Raw genomic sequence first — 17,585 nt, 5'->3', positions numbered from 1 at the left:
GTACAAGGTCAGGAGTCCACTAATAAGGTTCTTCTCATCTAAGTTCAAGACAATTGGAGACTTGAAGTTCTCACTTGAACCAGAACATCTTTTATCAGTGTAGGTCAGAGTTTCTACATCATGCAGGTGGGAGAGGCCTGAGATGGGGATCTTGAGACTATTGAATTGCTTGTTGTCTTCAAGAAAAGGTTCTGTTTCTCTTTCACTTGAAGCAGCTCTTTTTAAAAATAATAGATAAGTGGTTATATTCATTGTTGTAATATTAAAATGAAATAACTTTTTGTGAGATCAAATGATAAAAATCACAATGGTGTATTCAGTAAAGCTCATTCCTTTTTATATTTTTCCCGTGTGCTGTTATGACCGAGTGGTGTCAACTATGGGTGAAATATCCTGTGCCATGTCACATGGCAGAAATTTTTAGATGGGATTTGTGTTCCTTGACTATTCTCTTATTTTATCATTTCAGAGTGGATGATGATGAAACATACTGCAGGGCAGTGACAGAGTACGCTAGAGCATGCTCTCACGCTGGGTCCCCGGTGCGGGACTGGAGAGATGACTTTCCTGCCTGTAGTAAGACTCTTTAATAAAGCATACTACATGACTTTTGAGATAGCCCATGTATTCAGTTCAAATAGTCCATCTTGACAACATTTTTCCTTGTAGAATGCAAACCTGATACTCAAGCTGATCAGCCAGTTTCACTCTTGCTGGCAAACAATGAACTCAATGACTTGCTAGAGGAATATTTTAATTCCACTGTGCTATGATTTAGCTTCATACAAAATTCATGTTTCTTTGGATTTCTTGAAGCATCATGTGTGCTGATCATATTCTAGGACAAAGAGCAAACATCTGTGGATATCTGTTGTTGCTTTTTGTCCCAGTGTCTACTGGCCCTATAACAGAATTAACGTAGTTAATCCAGCTCCTTCTTATTATCACTACCACCCATCAATTGCAGCTCACTCTCATGCAGAAGGCTTAGAACTAGCTGAGATATGATCACATTTCCCTGTCACAGAAGCTATAACTTATTTTTGAGAGATGATATAAGGATTTGCTAAAGAAAGACTGAAGTATTGACAAGAGGTTCACCATAGTTCATCAATTAAAACTTCTCCAAAACATCAATTTTACTTGGTCTGATTACCTATCTATACCAGAAGAGCTGCATGGTGTTTATTTGACAGAAATAGATTTTCTAGCTTGGAAAGAGAAATTGCAGTAATGTTTAATATACCATTGTTTTTTTTTCAGCTGAGAAGTGTGAAGACACCTTTGTTCACCGTGACTGTATCAGTTGTTGTCCACCAACCTGTACGTTTGAAAAAGATTGTCTTGGCAGCAATCTGCACTGCTTAGATGGCTGTTACTGTCCAGATGGTAAATATTGTCAATGTTATTTCAAAAAATATGTGTAAAGCTAGTATCCAACATCATAATGATGTCTAAATAGACTGTGGTCAAAGTTAAAGCTTGAAAATTATGAATATTGTAAATTCTGCCCTAGCTGTTGTTATTGTCAGTGTGATTCTGCCCTTTATTGTGTGATTAACATTTATCTAGAATACAAAGATGTCTCAGCATGCAATATCAGTTAAAATCTGGAGCCATTATTAGTGTTTCCTGCAATAAGATATTGCACAGATTAAATCTACTTTATTTGAATTATTCAAAAATCTGTAGAAATTTTGCTGAAACAGAATGTGTCATGCTTTGTACAAGAAACCAAAGTTTCTGAGACCTGTACTGGACAAAAATTATGGACTGGACTATGAACTATCCTAGTTCTAGATGGACTTAAAGATAATGAGATTTCAGAATCTTTTTGGGTTTGAGTCTGTACAGTTTTACATGCTTAAGGCAGACATTTTTCATAAAGCAACGATTCAGAATGATAACTTCTTGTTAGGGAGCTGAGCTCTGAGCCCTCTGCACTTACTGAGCAGCTGTTTTTGCTGGTCCTTGTTTAAGACTGATGACATCACCTTCTGGCAGATTGGATTGTTTGAGTCAGATGGGGGAAGAGCAGTGATGCGAGGTTTGTTAATTTGTTCTATATCTTACTTATTAACTTCTTTCCCAATAGGTCTCATTATGGAAAATGGAACTTGTATCTCTTTGTCGAATTGTCCTTGTATTTATCATGGAACTGCTTTCCCTGTAGGCTCAAAAATTGAACAAGAATGTAGCAACTGGTATGTGAAAGCCTGTTTGTTTCATCTCTCTAAGACTACTGTCCATAGTTAGTTTAACATCATAGTCTCACTTACATTTTAAATAATAGTTACAGTCTATGTTTTATAGTCTGAGGCCTGTGTATCATTAAAATATACAGGCTATTCTGTGTGAATTCAATATTAATTAACTCAAAGCTACTTATTTTGCTAAAGATCAGAACATTATTTCTCCGTTTTGTGATTTTTCTTTTCAGTATTTGTGTTGGTGGCATTTGGAACTGCACTGATCATGATTGTCCAGGTATTTGTGTTTCATTACTCTTTTCTCACTTCATAACAAAAATTATAAACTTTTCTGAACACAACAGAACCATATATGATCCAAGGCTTTTGGCTGCCTATTTAGGAAGAAAGATTAAGCAGGTGGATATTGACAGTAGCTGTGGGGCGGCAGGAATGATCATACTCATGCTGCCTTTTTTCACTTGACCCCCTACCTTGGTGTGCTACGTCTACCTCTTGTTTTCTATCTCTGGTTTATGCTCAGTGTAATTTGCCACAGCTGGTGTATTTTTACTGCCTGTGCAGTTCCTAGGCCAGGTATAAGGATCTCCTCACTTATAGGTGCAACTTTATTGTAAATAATAAGAAAACCATAATTCTGATGCTGTGGGCTGGATTTTCTCTCTTGTAATAATAGCAGTTTGTGTTTGAATAATGATCCTTATATTTAAAGATAGCATGTTTAATGAGTTACACAGAGGAACATGCAGCAGGTGGGTGGTGAAACTCTCTTCATAGTTCTGTACCTCAGACAAGATTATATTAGGAAGCTCGTGAAAGAGTTTTTTTTACAAATTAAGGAGCCCTCTATGAATGAGGTAATAAGGCTCAACAGTTGCTAAGCAAGTCACGACAGAGTGGATCTGTAATGTAAAACAGTTGCCATTGAGAACCACTCTCTGTGTCATGTGTGTGTGGTGTGTGCACACGGGAGGTTCATTATGACTACTTTAGCCTGGTCCTAGCATTTCTGTTAGTAGAGGGAACAGGTTAGATGTGCTCCCACAGTGCACCTCCTGCAGCTAAAATGGATCTAGTTCATGTGCTCTGATGCTATCCCATGGTGTGAATGAAAGTGCAGTAAGTGGGGATGAGCCGGAGACTTGCTTCAGCAGTGCATTCCTGATTTGAACTGGAAAAAACCCAAAAATGTGTGTACTGATGACACCTGCATCCCGTTCATACTGTGGTAAAAAGCAGTTCCATAATATCTAGCAGGATGGAGAAAGAGGCTTGTCCTCTTTCATACTGAGTCATGGAAAATAAAGAAAAAAAAAGATTCTAGGATACTTCTGAATTGTAATAACGAGAAAAGTCTTTTGTATTTTAGCCATAGGCATCTCACGCAGTTAGAACCAAAAGATGCTGCACATGGATGTGTTCTTTATTAGATGGTATCTGTTGGAAATAGATGCTTCTAGCATAATTTAGTTCTAAGTGCATTATTATTAGATAGATTAAAGTTAGCCCGAGAAATTCAGGAGAAAGTTAGCCTAGAAATCAGGAGAAAGTTTCTTTTTTTTCTCTCTCTTATGTAATTAGCAGAATAATGATATGTTCTTATGCAAGTGAACATTCTTTCTACTTTTTCTCTCAAGCTGAGTGCTCCATCACAGGCAGCTCTCATTTCACCACATTTGATGGACGTCATTTTACCTTTCTTGGCATTTGCCAGTACATTTTGGTAAAAGGCACTGGAAAAAACAAATTCACAATCACTTTACAAAAAGCACCTTGTGGACAGGTAAGCCACATTTTTAAAAAATATTGAAGCAATCAGGTCCATCCATATTTCAAGCAATCTTCTATAAGTTCTACTGTAAACTGCTTGGTTATGTTAAATAGAAAATATAAACGGAAACCATCTTACAGGGTTTTTTTTGTCAGTGTTTGTGTTGTGTAATTGTTTGTAATTGCGTTGCTACATCTTATATTGCCTTTTGTAAAAGCTATTGCAACTTTAGAGGGACCAAGTCTAAAGAGTTATTCATTTATGCACATTAAAGTTGTATAAGCACCTTTAGTTTTAGTACCAACAGATGTCAGGTGTTGGAAAAGCTGCTGTTGGCAGCAATGTAGGTTTAATACATCACTATTTAGGCAAGATTTTTTAGCTTTAAACTTCTATTTGATATATTATATTTAATTTGTTGGAACAATGCCTTTTGAAAAACCATCTATGAGACTAAGCACGACACATGTTTGAAAATATTTTGGCAGACATTCAACAACAGACTTTAGGAATAAAGGTACTTATAAAGAGTACTTACCTGTGAGAGTGGATTTAATGATGCTATTAGCCTCTTAGGAAAAGGGGCTTTGAGACTGTGACTCACAGCTGACCATATGCTGAGGACAGAGATGTCTGAACACCTCAGCAGGGAGCAACACCCTACTCTGGGACTGTCTCTCATGTATCCTTTCAAAAGCTTGATTATGAGCTGGTGCCTGTCTGCCTTTCTTGTAAGCACCTCCTTCTCCTGCATAGCTGTTGAGACAGCTGTTTCTGCATTTTGGGCAGCCTCAAGCACGCAATGGTTGGTTAGGCAGCCACTGAGAAACAAGGTTGCCACTGGTAATAACCCTTTGTACAACTCTAGGTACCTTCAAAAGTTTCAGGACAAAAACAGAGGGGTCCCTGGGAAGCATAAGGTGCTTGGTTTCAGCTAATTATGTGTTGGCTTTTGTCTGTATTTAGGTTCATAAATTCTGCCTGGATTGCACACTAAAATGATGTTTATGACATAGTTTATAGGTCACAATTTTTCAATAATCAGATATTTAAAAATCATTGTAATATAATACAGGAGAATTTATGTCCTTTTTGTCTGTAATCAGAGATCATCACTACATTTCAAGGTGAGAACACCTTCATGTGTGCTAAAGTTTCTTTTTCCTGCATTGCTGCATTTGTGGTCTGGTTGCAGCAACTTGATTTAGGTGGGGTCCGACTCTTGCTCTATTAATGGTTAACTTATCAATGAGCAGTGCCCAGGGTGGCCGTGCAAATATGGAATTTTGAACCCAGTATCAGTATCTGGGGAGCTCTGTCCACTTACTATAAGACTGCCATAACAGCTATAATGCATTCTAGCATATGGAAAATATGCATAAGCATTGTTTTATTATGGTGTACGCACAGTTTTGAGTGCTTTGTTTAATGCTTTGTCTAATGCTTTTTTAACTGATTTACCTGATGACAGTTCTGACATTTCCTTTCTATATTTTTCTCCCCTGTTTGTTTGGTTCCCTTTTCCATGGTAATATTAATGTCATTGCCTGTTTCTGATGGTGAAACTTGTTTCTACTTAGAACTTTGACCACGCCTGCATTGAGTCTATAACACTAGTTCTTGAAGATGATGTGAGGAAACAAGTAACTCTCACAAGACATGGTCAAATCCAAACTGTTCCTAACCAGGTTTTTAACCTCAATGGTAAGAAGAGCATGGAGGATATTACCAGAGTTCACATTCTGTCTCTTATTTGCTCCAAAACTTTTAAATAATATCAGTCTATGAAAAAGGAATTTCTTTAAACATAGCTTATAAAACCATACAGTTACTTCTTAGAAAGTTAGTAATAATTATAGAAATTTATCGTCTGTGAAACAGTTCTTCATCATGCCCTCATTTCTTTGCATCTCTTATCTTGCAGAGTACCTAGAAATTCCACTCATTTTGTTTGTGTTTAGGGGGAGAGCGGTAAGAAAAAGAAAGGAAGTGAAGAGACCTTGATGCTAAGGTCTAGCTTGTTTAAAGCTTTTTAGACTAAATAGAATGGAATAGAATCCATGTGCTTCATGGGATCTATATTGATTTCACTGCAGACTTATATTGTGATTTCAGACAGGTTACTTCACATTTTTGGAAAGGATAGTAAAATAAACCAGCCTTAAAAGCATGTTATAAAATTAAGTACTGAAAGCAGAAATGATATTGCTAAATTTTGGAATTTACAGTGACCCATTAAATTCCACTCCAGTGGAATTCCAGTCCAATTACTGGAATTTTAGTTTTTTTCTAAAAGAGTAAAGGGACAGTAAAATTCTTATCCAGTCTTCAGCAAAACAAAGTTTAGGGAGTCCTGTGCTGGTGATTGCAGTTACATCTTTTATTCATCGAATTTGTCCAGTCACAGTACTACTTTTGGCATTTACAGCTTCCTATGGCAATGAGCTTCATAGCTCAGTTACACTCCATGTTGACAGTTCTGCTTCATAATTTGATTGGAAACTTAATTTTATTTCTTTTGAATTAGTCCCTATTCACTCTTTCCACAGTCTGCAACAAATACAATCCATGAAAAATATTTTGTTGCCACATTCTTGATAAAGGTGTGTATCTAATAAATTCGATCCCCATAGGACATCTTTAAGGGTTTTATCTTCCTCTCTCAGTTTATGCACCTGAGTCTGTGTGCATGTCCATGTGTAGAGGCTGCTTATGAGGGTAGATTTACTTTAGGCCTTCAGCTGCAAGTAGCCCAACAATGTATAGCAAATGAATGCTGTGACTGTGAAATTTCCTTTTCCTCACATAATGGATTTGCTGGGAAGGAAAGCTGGGAATTTGACAGGGGCTCAGTTCACATACAGGCCGAGGAAGGAGCTATACTAATGTCATGTCAATAGTGGTAAGAGACAACCTTCTATCTAAAGATTCATCACACTTTACAGACCTCTGTTACTTACTTTTATAATATCTCTGTAGTTTAAGAAACAAGTGGTTTCTTGTCTTGCTTTCTCATTGCCAGAGGCTTGCAGTTGCACTGCTTTCTGCTAAAATAAATTTTAAAAAAATAAAACCAAAAAACAAAGAGGGATGCAAGCATGATTTCTAGATAACTCACAGGTACAGAAAGGTGTGAGGTTTTTTACTGTCAACAGTAGCTGGAATTCCTGATTTGTGTTGTTACTGGAAATAAGCTCAGGTGGAGAACGGTTGAGGATATTTGGCTGATGGTGAGGTTGTGCATAATTTTTCATTTTATTTCTGAGTTTTCAATTTTTTTTTTGTTTGTTTAATGGGTAAACCATTACAACCTGGAAGCTGGGTTTCAGTGACTTTGTTTTTCTTCTTCTTTTGCTATGTTCAGGGGCTATTGAAATTCAGAATATATCTTCTTTCTTTGTTCAACTGAAAACTAGTTTTGGTCTGAAGATACTGTTTGCTAAAGATGGAGAGAGGATCTATGTTCAAGTTGATGTCAGATGGAAGAAAAGAACATTAGGACTATGTGGAACATTCAATGGAAATTTAAGAGATGATTTTCTGTAAGTTGCACGTAGTACATTTATATAATGTTTAATAACAAGTGAAAAGTTTTGTTGAACACAATCATCTGATTATTTAATTTCATTAACATGCTCAAACTTTATTAAACTAACCTATATAAAATGTCAGAATTAAAATGATAGTCACTTCTATAAATACAAAAGTCAAAAATTTAGGCATTCTAAGATGTTTTGCCAAGTAATTATAGAAACTACCATATTGTAGAAGTTACTGGATGATATTATTTGAATGCACTTTTCCCTTTCTTGTTGCTCTCTTATCTTCAGAGCAAATATATGAGCACTGAGAAAAAGAGTGGGTGATTCATCCTCACATGGCTGGCATTTACAACTGCTTGATTTTCCTCCCCACAACAACTTTAAATGTAAAAAAAAGTAATTCTGAACCACAGGGATATTTTAATTACAAGGGCACACTTTCCTTACTTTTAAACCTTATTTCCTCCAAATTTCCTCAAGCTATAATGTCACAAAACTTGTTGGCACCACAGACTTGGAGTATAGAAACATTTTCACATGAATAAAATATTGAGGAAAAAGGTTTCATATGCTCTCTCTTCTTTTAGACCTCAGAGATGGAAATTCTTTCGGCACGTTGACTGTCCAATGTGACCATACATCTAAGCCTTTTTAATGAACTTGAATCCTCACCCATGTAAACCCTAAGGTCCTCAGGGTGCTTACAGGGGTGATATTTTCCTTTTCAGATCTCCAGCGGGGATGATAGAAGGGACCCCACAACTTCATGCCAATGCATGGAAGGTTTCCTCAGCTTGCTCCATGCCTATCAATATTCCTGTGGTTGATCCCTGCAACGTGAATCAGCAAAATGGTATGTTTCCACCTGGGAGTCTGGAGTTAGCTGTACATTATTATTATGGGACAGTTTTTCTTTTCTCCGTGAAAGAGTTGCACACACATGAATTTCAGCTTCAGATGTCCCTTCCCTTCCCTTCCCTTCCCTTCCCTTCCCTTCCCTTCCCTTCCCTTCCCTTCCCTTCCCTTCCCTTCCCTTCCCTTCCCTTCCCTTCCCTTCCCTTCCCTTCCCTTCCCTTCCCTTCCCTTCCCTTCCCTTCCCTTCCCTTCCCTTCCCTTCCCTTCCCTTCCCTTCCCTTCCCTTCCCTTCCCTTCCCTTCCCTTCCCTTCCCTTCCCTTCCCTTCCCTTCCCTTCCCTTCCCTTCCCTTCCCTTCCCTTCCCTTCCCTTCCCTTCCCTTCCCTTCCCTTCCCTTCCCTTCCCTTCCCTTCCCTTCCCTTCCCTTCCCTTCCCTTCCCTTCCCTTCCCTTCCCTTCCCTTCCCTTCCCTTCCCTTCCCTTCCCTTCCCTTCCCTTCCCTTCCCTTCCCTTCCCTTCCCTTCCCTTCCCTTCCCTTCCCTTCCCTTCCCTTCCCTTCCCTTCCCTTCCCTTCCCTTCCCTTCCCTTCCCTTCCCTTCCCTTCCCTTCCCTTCCCTTCCCTTCCCTTCCCTTCCCTTCCCTTCCCTTCCCTTCCCTTCCCTTCCCTTCCCTTCCCTTCCCTTCCCTTCCCTTCCCTTCCTCCATACATTTAGGATGTTAAATGAAATAAGTACATAATAAATAAAAGCTAGTTGGTCATTTAGTGCTGGATGTGAGTACTAAATTCTGCAGTCTATTACACATGCACATTTTTAGCTATCTTGTCCTGTAAATTACATCAGTTGAGAGATATTTTTAGATTGTCAAAGAAAGTACAGGAGAATGTTGAGATCAAAAGTCCTGACTCTGGCTTCTCCATGCTTATTGGATTAAAAATTTCTTTATCCTCCATCTATGTTCTCTGACAAAAGCTGATGCAGACAGTCTGAGAGCCTTGAATTTGTTCAAATTCCTGAGCAAAGATTTAGTTTTGCCAGCTTGGCATGCCTATGGTTTGTGTTGAACTTTCACTGTCTCCTTTTTGCATTGTTGTTCCTTTTGGTTAATGAAGACAATGGGTAGACTGCAGTTGCCAATTCTGACAGAATGTGGTCTAATATTTTTAATATTTCAGACATCAGATCTCACTAAGTATGTGGGATTTATCCATATTTAAAGCCTGTTGAAGCAAGCCTAAAATAACAATATATCTCTAACTATGTAGGGCATTCTAGGAGTTTTTATGCTTTCCTTGTTGTCTGTCTTCTAAAGACAGCCAGATCTCTCAGCCAGATCAGCTCAGAGCCTTCATGCCTCACTCTCAGTTCTGTGCAAGCTCAGTGAAGGTGGAGTTTGACATAAATGTGAGCTGCTTAGAGCAGGAGGGTGGATTGTATGACTTTTTGAGGGTTCTTTCCAGCCCAAATTTCCCTATGGTCCGCTAATAATCACTGTGAAAAAGCAGTGGAGAGTGAAGTGATCCACACCATGCTACAAGCACAGGCATCTTTCCCAGGTCTGAGATGATACTGACTTGATTAAACAAACAAACAAACAAGGTTGTTTATTTGGTTACTTCTTTTGTCAGGTTTATTTTCAACTGAGTCAAGTTCAGTCCTTGAATCTAATTTACTAAGAAAATCCATAAAATATGAAACTCTTCTGTCAATGTGTTTCTTCTGTCAACTGTTTTAGTACAGTTATTTTTATCTGAAGTGGAGTTTGCTGTTAAGGGAGTTGCTTGTAATATCAATTTTCTATAGAATTTTATGGAAAGACATTGTATGCAAGTGTTTATTGCACAGCTGGCTATGTTTGGTTTTAATAGTCCGTGCTATTCATTTGACTAACTGTTATATTTGAATGGATCTGGCTAAAACAATGTCACCTTCTCTTAGCTGGGTATGCCTCTCACTGTGATATCATCAACCAGGACGTTTTTGCTCCCTGCCATGCCTACATCAGCCCAGGGCTGTACTACCAGCTCTGCCGCTTCGACGCGTGCAAATGTGGGAGCAGCTGCTTGTGCAACGCTTTGGCACACTATGCTTACGTCTGTGGCAAGCACGGCGTCGTCGTTGACTTCAGATCTCATCTTTCTTACTGCAGTGAGTAACATTTCCAATGTGGAATATCTTTTAGAAATGTGTAAAACTCTGCAAATTTCACCCACTCCACAAAATACAGGGGTTGGCTTTTTTTTTTCCTGGAAATTAGAATTGCGCCACAGTGTAATGATGTACTAGAGGAGAATGGTAACAGCCTTTACATTAGGCATCTGTGTTGGGGCTCCTGAGCTACCTCCCAGGGAGTGTCTGCTCTTTCTATTGGCTACAGAGAGAAATGGAATTCTTTATTTGAAGCTGGAAGCTGGAAGCCCCTATTAGGATAAAGTAGTCAGGGAGGGACAGGAGTGGAGTCATTCTCTAAGGGAAGGCAAGCCAGGCTGGCAGGGGCTCCCTAGGGTGGGCAGAGCAGGGCAGACAGTGTTTGGACAAGTAGGATACAGTAATGATTTAAAGCAAAGCATTTCACAGAATCTTAAGAGTACTGTGAATTGGAAGGGACCCACAAGGGTAATTGAAGTGCAGCTCCTGTATTTATGTTTCTAAGCCACATAACAATGTCTCAGCCTTACCTGGACCATTTTTCCTCTCTTGGAAGCCTGAATTACTAGATAGATGCCCAGTTTAACACATGGAAAGAATAGAAAATACTCTTTACAAAACAGATTCTAGTCAAAGACTTATTTTAACACAAACACATCTTAATCTAAATATTTCTAACTTAAGAAATTGGTAAACCAGCATATTTTTCTCATGCTTTTCAGCTAAACCCAGTGCAACAAGAGACCACTTTGCTTTGATTTTGTTGAACTTCCATGATACGCTGCTTTGTATTCTATTTTTCACATTTTAAGTGTATGCTGTTCTCCCTTTCTTTCTCCCTCTTTCCTCCAGCTGTGATGTGTCACAGTGGTATGCTTTATCATCAGTGCTCTTCTTTTTGTAAGCATTCCTGTGCTTCACTTTCTATGGCAAATATCTGTGCTGATGACTGTGCAGAAGGATGTAATTGTCCCGATGGGAAGTATTTTGAAGAATCGGCCAACTTTTGTGTATCAATGTAAGTAATAAAAAATTAGAATATATGTATGGGCACATTTTTCTCTTTCCAGTGTGATTTAAAGTAGCTTTTCTGCCATTTCCCTCAAGATACAGACTTGACAGAGAAGACAACAAACAATATGTGATCATCTCTGACTGTGTGTACATACATCTGCTTCACTTTAGAGCAGATGTGTCAAACTGCTTTAGAGAAAGGTAGTGAAACTTTTAAAATTCATGGGATAGCATTTTCATGTGAAAACCTTGTTTTTGTCACTTGAAAAGAAAGCAAGAAGGAATCTATAAAGCAACAATCCGTGCAGTAAGGGATAGTATGGGAAGAGTGGCTAGAAGTATCTTTTTTTTCTCACAATGCAAACCTTTTCAGTTAAATGGGAGGAAATGGTCAACGAGAGGAAATAGTTTTTGTATGTTGCATACACAAAATTTTACAGCTTACCACCATGGGTCGTTACAGAGTTATTTCTGTTCATTGCAACATATATTTTGGAAAGATCAGTAAAGTTCATACTTTAGGGATAAAGACTGTTGTAAACTATTCAAGAGCTAACTTCTTATTTGCATATTTTTTCATGGTTTCTAGGTAATTCGGTTGCTACTTCTAACTTATCTGGTTCTTATCACAGACTTAATGGATTTTGCTCTGATAATTGCTCTGTCTCATGATTTTAACCGTATTTTGAATGGGAACTGCATGCTTTCGTTCTAGTCCCATAACTGAGAAGAAAAAGTCCTTTGTATTAGAATAATGCACAGAAACAGCAAATAAAAAGTTCAGGGACTGAGGAAAATCCTGGCTTTGTTGAAGAAGATACGAGTTTTTCCACTGACTCTAATACAGTCTGTGTGATCTTTAAGGTTTTGTCTTTCAAAGAATATTGTACATATAAGGATTGAGTTAATGAACTAAGTTAATATTATGATGAGACCTGCATATCATAATAGCTTGATAAATAGAGGGCCCTTAAATCCCAGTTAATCTTGCTTTTCTACCTAAATGCATGAATATTCTTTTAACAGATCTGGTTGCCATTGTCATTACAAAGGCAAAGCCCTCCAGCCTGGAGAAATCCTTCCTACACCAACAGGCTCCTGGTAGGTTTAAGTGTTTAGGTGCAAGAGTTTTATCTTTCTTGTATTGCAGTTTGGACACTACTTTAAGTGGTTTGGAAAATTTTCTCATGTAGATTGAAAGTTTATTGTATCAAGCTTTTTTTTTTTTTTTTTTTTTTTTTTTTTTTTTTTTTTTTTTTTTTTTTAATACACTTAGTAAAAGGGAGCGTAGTATAAATTGGATTATCTACCTGATTATTTTAACAAAATACCTGGAAAATTCTGTAAGCCATGGTGGATAAGGTTTTGTGTTATATAGCCTGCATCCTTAATCACCTGGGTCTCCATTCTCGCAGGAATTGACACACTCAGCATTTTTTTATTTCAGTGGAAGTTAGGAAATGACATAGTACATACATGATGGATTTAGGCCCCTCTCTATGGATCAGGAATTTAAAAATACCAGCAAAATATTGAGCAGAACTTTCCAAGCTTTTGGATTTTAATCCTCTTTCTCCTCCTAATTGCTGTTGTTTAAATTAGGCTGAATTGTATAATCGTTTTTAACATGGTGGCTACAAAACATTTTTCCCTTGAATAAATATGGATTTCCTTTTCTTTTCTAGTCAATGTTTGAATGGAACAGTGAAATGTATTGAAGCCACTACAGAAAACATAGGTAATTTGCAATCTTGTCCCACGTAAAAGTTCCACAAATAGAGAATTTGATATTGAATTTGGTTTTCTTCTCATATGTATTTAAATTATGAGATACTTTATATCACAACGTATTTTAAATAGGAGGTTAGGAGCACAAATAATCTTGAGGTTTTTTCCATCTTTTTCTGTAGCACAAATTGTACTACTCAGTCACTTGGGAAATTAAAAGAAATAAATAATTGCATGTGACATCTAGGTCAATGTGTTCTCATGGGAATACCTATAATTAGGCTCACTAGGAAGCTTTAAGAGCTTGATTTCTAGAAAGTAAATTTTTAATGCATTTCTAATGGATTTAGAAGTACCTTGAAAATGATGCCACTTCTAAGGGTTTTTTCCACCTAAGGTATAATGGCTCCTTTAGAATGGGCTGTGTGTGAGATCCAGGATGCATACATCCAGATGCTTAATATTATTTTTTTTACATTAGAACATATATTAATTTTATATGTCTGTAATATAGATTGTTATAGACTGTTATTCCTATTGCAATCTTATATGAACTGTAACGTAACCTGCCTTTGTATCCAAATAAATAGATTGAGAACAAAACAAATAGAAAACCTTCAGTGTAAAGGACAGTTGATCTTATTTAACCTTCATTTTGCATTTAAAGTTCACATATGCCCTGAAGGAAAAATCTACTATGACTGCAGATCTCCTGTGCCTGGGTTACCAGCAGCGGGTGTGAATTGTGGGATCTCTTGTGCGAACCTTGCCATGAACTTCTCCTGTGTCCCCTCACCACCCTGTGCAAGTGGCTGCATTTGCCCCCCTGGGTAAGCTTTGATGGAACAACCTGGAGCACAAGCCAAATGCATACTTTCCACAGTTCAACTCTGCAAATTTGTTTTCTCTTTTTAAATTCCAGTGGTATCACACTTCTAATTTTGAAACTATTGTTCTATAAATTGTCACAGACTCACAGTAACAGCTAAAAGGCCATCAGATATCCAGCTTACTACCATTCCAATTGGATGGTATTTGGGACTGTCTGGGCAGGAGATGACTTCCACCACTTGCACAGTATAGTTTATTTGAATGTAAAAGCAAACATGACAAAAAAGTTTGATGTAAACCATTTGTGCTCCTGCTTATTGCTGCCCAAGACTTTGTCTCACCTTGATTTTTACTCAGGCTTACAATGTTGATGCCCAGCCTGGGGCAAGAAGGATATGTATATGGTCTGGTTTCTGCCTTAATTCCCTTTGTTCTTTGTGTCCTCTTTTTTTTTTTTTTTTCTCAGCCCCTGTGTTTGAATTTGGTGCCCAGAAAGTCTGCTGAGCTTGACAGGGGTCAAATCCAAGTATAAAAATCTAAAAATGTCTATTGCAGTTTGTATCAGGATCAATCATCACTCCCTCCATTTGTTTCCATTCCCTCCCCTGACACCTCCTGTGTGCATTTTCAGATTGAAGGGTCATATATGCTGTGCAAATTGTTGTAATTGCTGCTCATCTCAGGTGGAGTGGTCCCTTTCTTTCTTCAACTTTCCATTTTATTCCACTGCCTGTGTAGCCAGCATTCTCCTGACAGTTACCAGTTGTGCACAGGTCAGAGTATAAATGAGACTGTCACCATTCCCCTTCACTTTGTGATATTCATAGATGACCAGGAACTAGTGAAGATACAGATTTCAGGCATAGCTATTTAAACTTTCACTAGTTCTTGCCTGGTATTCTGTAGTCCTCTAAAACCTCTGCCTCAACTGAGAACTTAGCTTTCAGGACCATTACTGTTATGGGAATAAACAATTATTTTTAGCACAAAAGTGCATGAATCTGTAAAAGTAATAAACTAGTAATAAACTGAAACATCACCATGATGTTTGCATGAGATTACAGTAGCAATATTGAATTGAAAGTTCATTTGAAAATTTGAAGAAACTAAAATAAAAGTTAAAAACCAGAGCTAAAGTCTTAGTCTCACAGTCATACCATTTCAAATTAAGTATTACTTGATTGTTTTCTGAAGTATAACTATAACAGGAGTACAGACAAGCAAAGTCCTAAGCTTCTGTCAAATAATAGAGTAAAACAGATGAATTTTTTTATTATATAAGAGAATAAATGGTCTTTTTACTATTAGGTTGAAAAGTAAATGTATAACACTTACTGCATTTAGTAATGTGCTCGTTGTTAAATTGTACTTAATTATGCCTTTCAGCCTCATGGTTCCAAAAAGTGAGTATGGATTTTAATTAGGAAGGGCCCAGCTCTATTATCTTAAAAATTAGTTTCAAAGGGTCTCTTTTTTACTCAAGAAAATGTTAAACAGATATCTCCTGCTATTAAGTCTAAGTGGACAAGTCATTAAAAATTTATTGTGAGACATTTTACTGTAATGTAGTTTTTAAAATCCTCCTTAGTTGCTGTTCTTTTCTTTGGTTCTCCTTTCCCACCTTATTTCTACCACTACCCATTGTTTGACTGAATGGCCTAAGCTTTTGGGGTGGAAGACCGGCACCTTATTCTAGCATCCTGGGTATTTATGGTGCTTGTAAATTTGAGCCGTTCGTGTGTGGTATTTAAACTCTTTTCTCTGGAAAACCATGAAATGATGGACTCTAATATGCAAAAAAATAGTCTTCCTAAAGTAAAAATGGTTTACATTTTCTATTGCTAAAGCTCTTGCACAACAGCTTGTTCTTTTAGTCAGTAGTTGAAGAGGTGACAAAGAGTTAGAAACCTGGAAGTCTCTGATATACTTTAGAAGTTGAATAATGTAACAGCCCAAATTTTCATGGGGAAATGAGCTGAGAATGACAGTAAATTCATCACCCAAAGATACACTGAATATCATCCTTACACTGAGCTGGAGATATGAGGTTGAACTGAGTTGCAGAAGCACAGAATAATGTGGAAAGGGACTTCATAGGGCTAAATTAATCTGCCTTTAGGCAGCACTAGCCATACTGATGTTATTCTTGGGAGACATTTAGCTTCTTTTGACAGAGAATAAGTACCTTCACAAGCCATCTGTTCTGGTGTTTTCCTATCCTTAAGATATTTTCTGTACAGTCGACTCTTTTACTTAGAGCCGATTACCGTTTAATGAAGTAGTAATGGGGTGAAGAAAATGAAACTGTGTATTCCTTTCAACTTTCAGTGAAACAATCTCTAAAGTGTACTTTGAGCCCTGCGTTGCATGACAACTCCAGGAATTGCTTTCCTAAAGAACAACACTGGAAGTGTCAGTAACATTTTTGTTAAGAAAGTTAAAATTGCTAAATAGGTGGAAATGAGATAGCAAACATATCGTTGACTGTATATCTGGGTCACATATTGATCTAATTATATTTGACACTTTGTGCATTAAATGCCTGTTTCGTCTTAACCTGGTTAGTCATTTCAGCTTCTCTTGTGTAGGCAAGTAACCTCCAGCCCTGCTCTTCATAAACTGTGCATCAGGTACCCTAGGGCAGCTCACTGTTCTGCACTGGGAGCAGGACAGGCGCTGTCTGTGCAGAGGAGCAGGAACCCCAGTGCAGCTGCTTTCCTGGCACAGCAGGACAAGGGAGCAGCACAGAGGGAAGGGCAGTCCAGCTGCAGCCTCAGCAGCTCACATGGTATCCAAATGCTCTGGAGTTTCCAGAGATGAATACCTACACTACCTACACTCCTGCATGGGAACTGCAGCCCATGTGCACAACACACCCCTTTCTAGACAGAAGGAGAGCTGCAGCTGTGAGCTTGGTGAAGTCTCCAGCTGTGCACTGTGGAGATCATTTGATTTGGACAGCTTTTGCTGATGAAACAGTTTTCCTTGGCTGGATGGAAGAGTGATTGCCCTTGGTGGGGTTTCAACAATACACTACACGTTCAGTTACATTGATATTTTGGATTTACTCTTTCATCTTAACAATTCTTTTATTTTGAAGGATGGCTGAGCACAGAGGGAAGTGTTATATTCCTGACAGTTGTCCATGTACCTGGAAAGATAGAGAATTTCTGTCAGGAGAAGTGATAGCTACTCCATGTTACACCTGGTGAGTTCATTTTGCAAACTTTCAAATCGTCTGGATCTAGACCCAAAGAAAAACTGATATAGAAAATGTGTTGAGTACTTTGAAAATCAAAAATATATATGTGTCCTGGTTTGAGGGGGAAGTGAGTTTTCCAGGAAGTTGTGGGCAAACCAATCAGTGGTCAGGTTTTATGCTGGCACCTGGAGTAGCCACTGAGAGGTTGGACACGCCTCTGAGAACACAAGGAGTTAAAAGCAGGGACTTCCAGAGGGATTTCCTCTTTGGTTCCGGTTCCAGAAGAG

The 17,585-nt window shown here is 38.0% G+C and overlaps 1 protein-coding gene across 1 annotated transcript in view; it reads left to right on the top strand.

The window, feature by feature from the left end:
• OTOGL (otogelin like) overlaps positions 1–17,585 on the top strand; it is a 98,222-nt gene that overhangs the window by 16,293 nt on the left and 64,344 nt on the right. The window contains exons 11-24 of the mRNA XM_063394994.1: positions 470–576; positions 1,264–1,389; positions 2,096–2,204; positions 2,441–2,487; positions 3,848–3,993; positions 5,562–5,685; positions 7,346–7,523; positions 8,252–8,376; positions 10,314–10,523; positions 11,376–11,541; positions 12,564–12,638; positions 13,223–13,275; positions 13,933–14,095; positions 17,197–17,304. Coding sequence (XP_063251064.1) covers positions 470–576; positions 1,264–1,389; positions 2,096–2,204; positions 2,441–2,487; positions 3,848–3,993; positions 5,562–5,685; positions 7,346–7,523; positions 8,252–8,376; positions 10,314–10,523; positions 11,376–11,541; positions 12,564–12,638; positions 13,223–13,275; positions 13,933–14,095; positions 17,197–17,304 — 1,737 coding nt within the window. The remainder of the gene's footprint in view (positions 1–469; positions 577–1,263; positions 1,390–2,095; positions 2,205–2,440; positions 2,488–3,847; positions 3,994–5,561; positions 5,686–7,345; positions 7,524–8,251; positions 8,377–10,313; positions 10,524–11,375; positions 11,542–12,563; positions 12,639–13,222; positions 13,276–13,932; positions 14,096–17,196; positions 17,305–17,585) is intronic.

The sequence above is a fragment of the Prinia subflava genome, chromosome 4 (genome assembly GCF_021018805.1).
Source record: "Prinia subflava isolate CZ2003 ecotype Zambia chromosome 4, Cam_Psub_1.2, whole genome shotgun sequence".
Taxonomy (NCBI): Eukaryota; Metazoa; Chordata; class Aves; order Passeriformes; family Cisticolidae; genus Prinia; species Prinia subflava.
The sequence above is the reverse complement of the archived record's forward strand: the minus strand, read 5'-3'. Positions and strand labels throughout refer to the sequence as shown.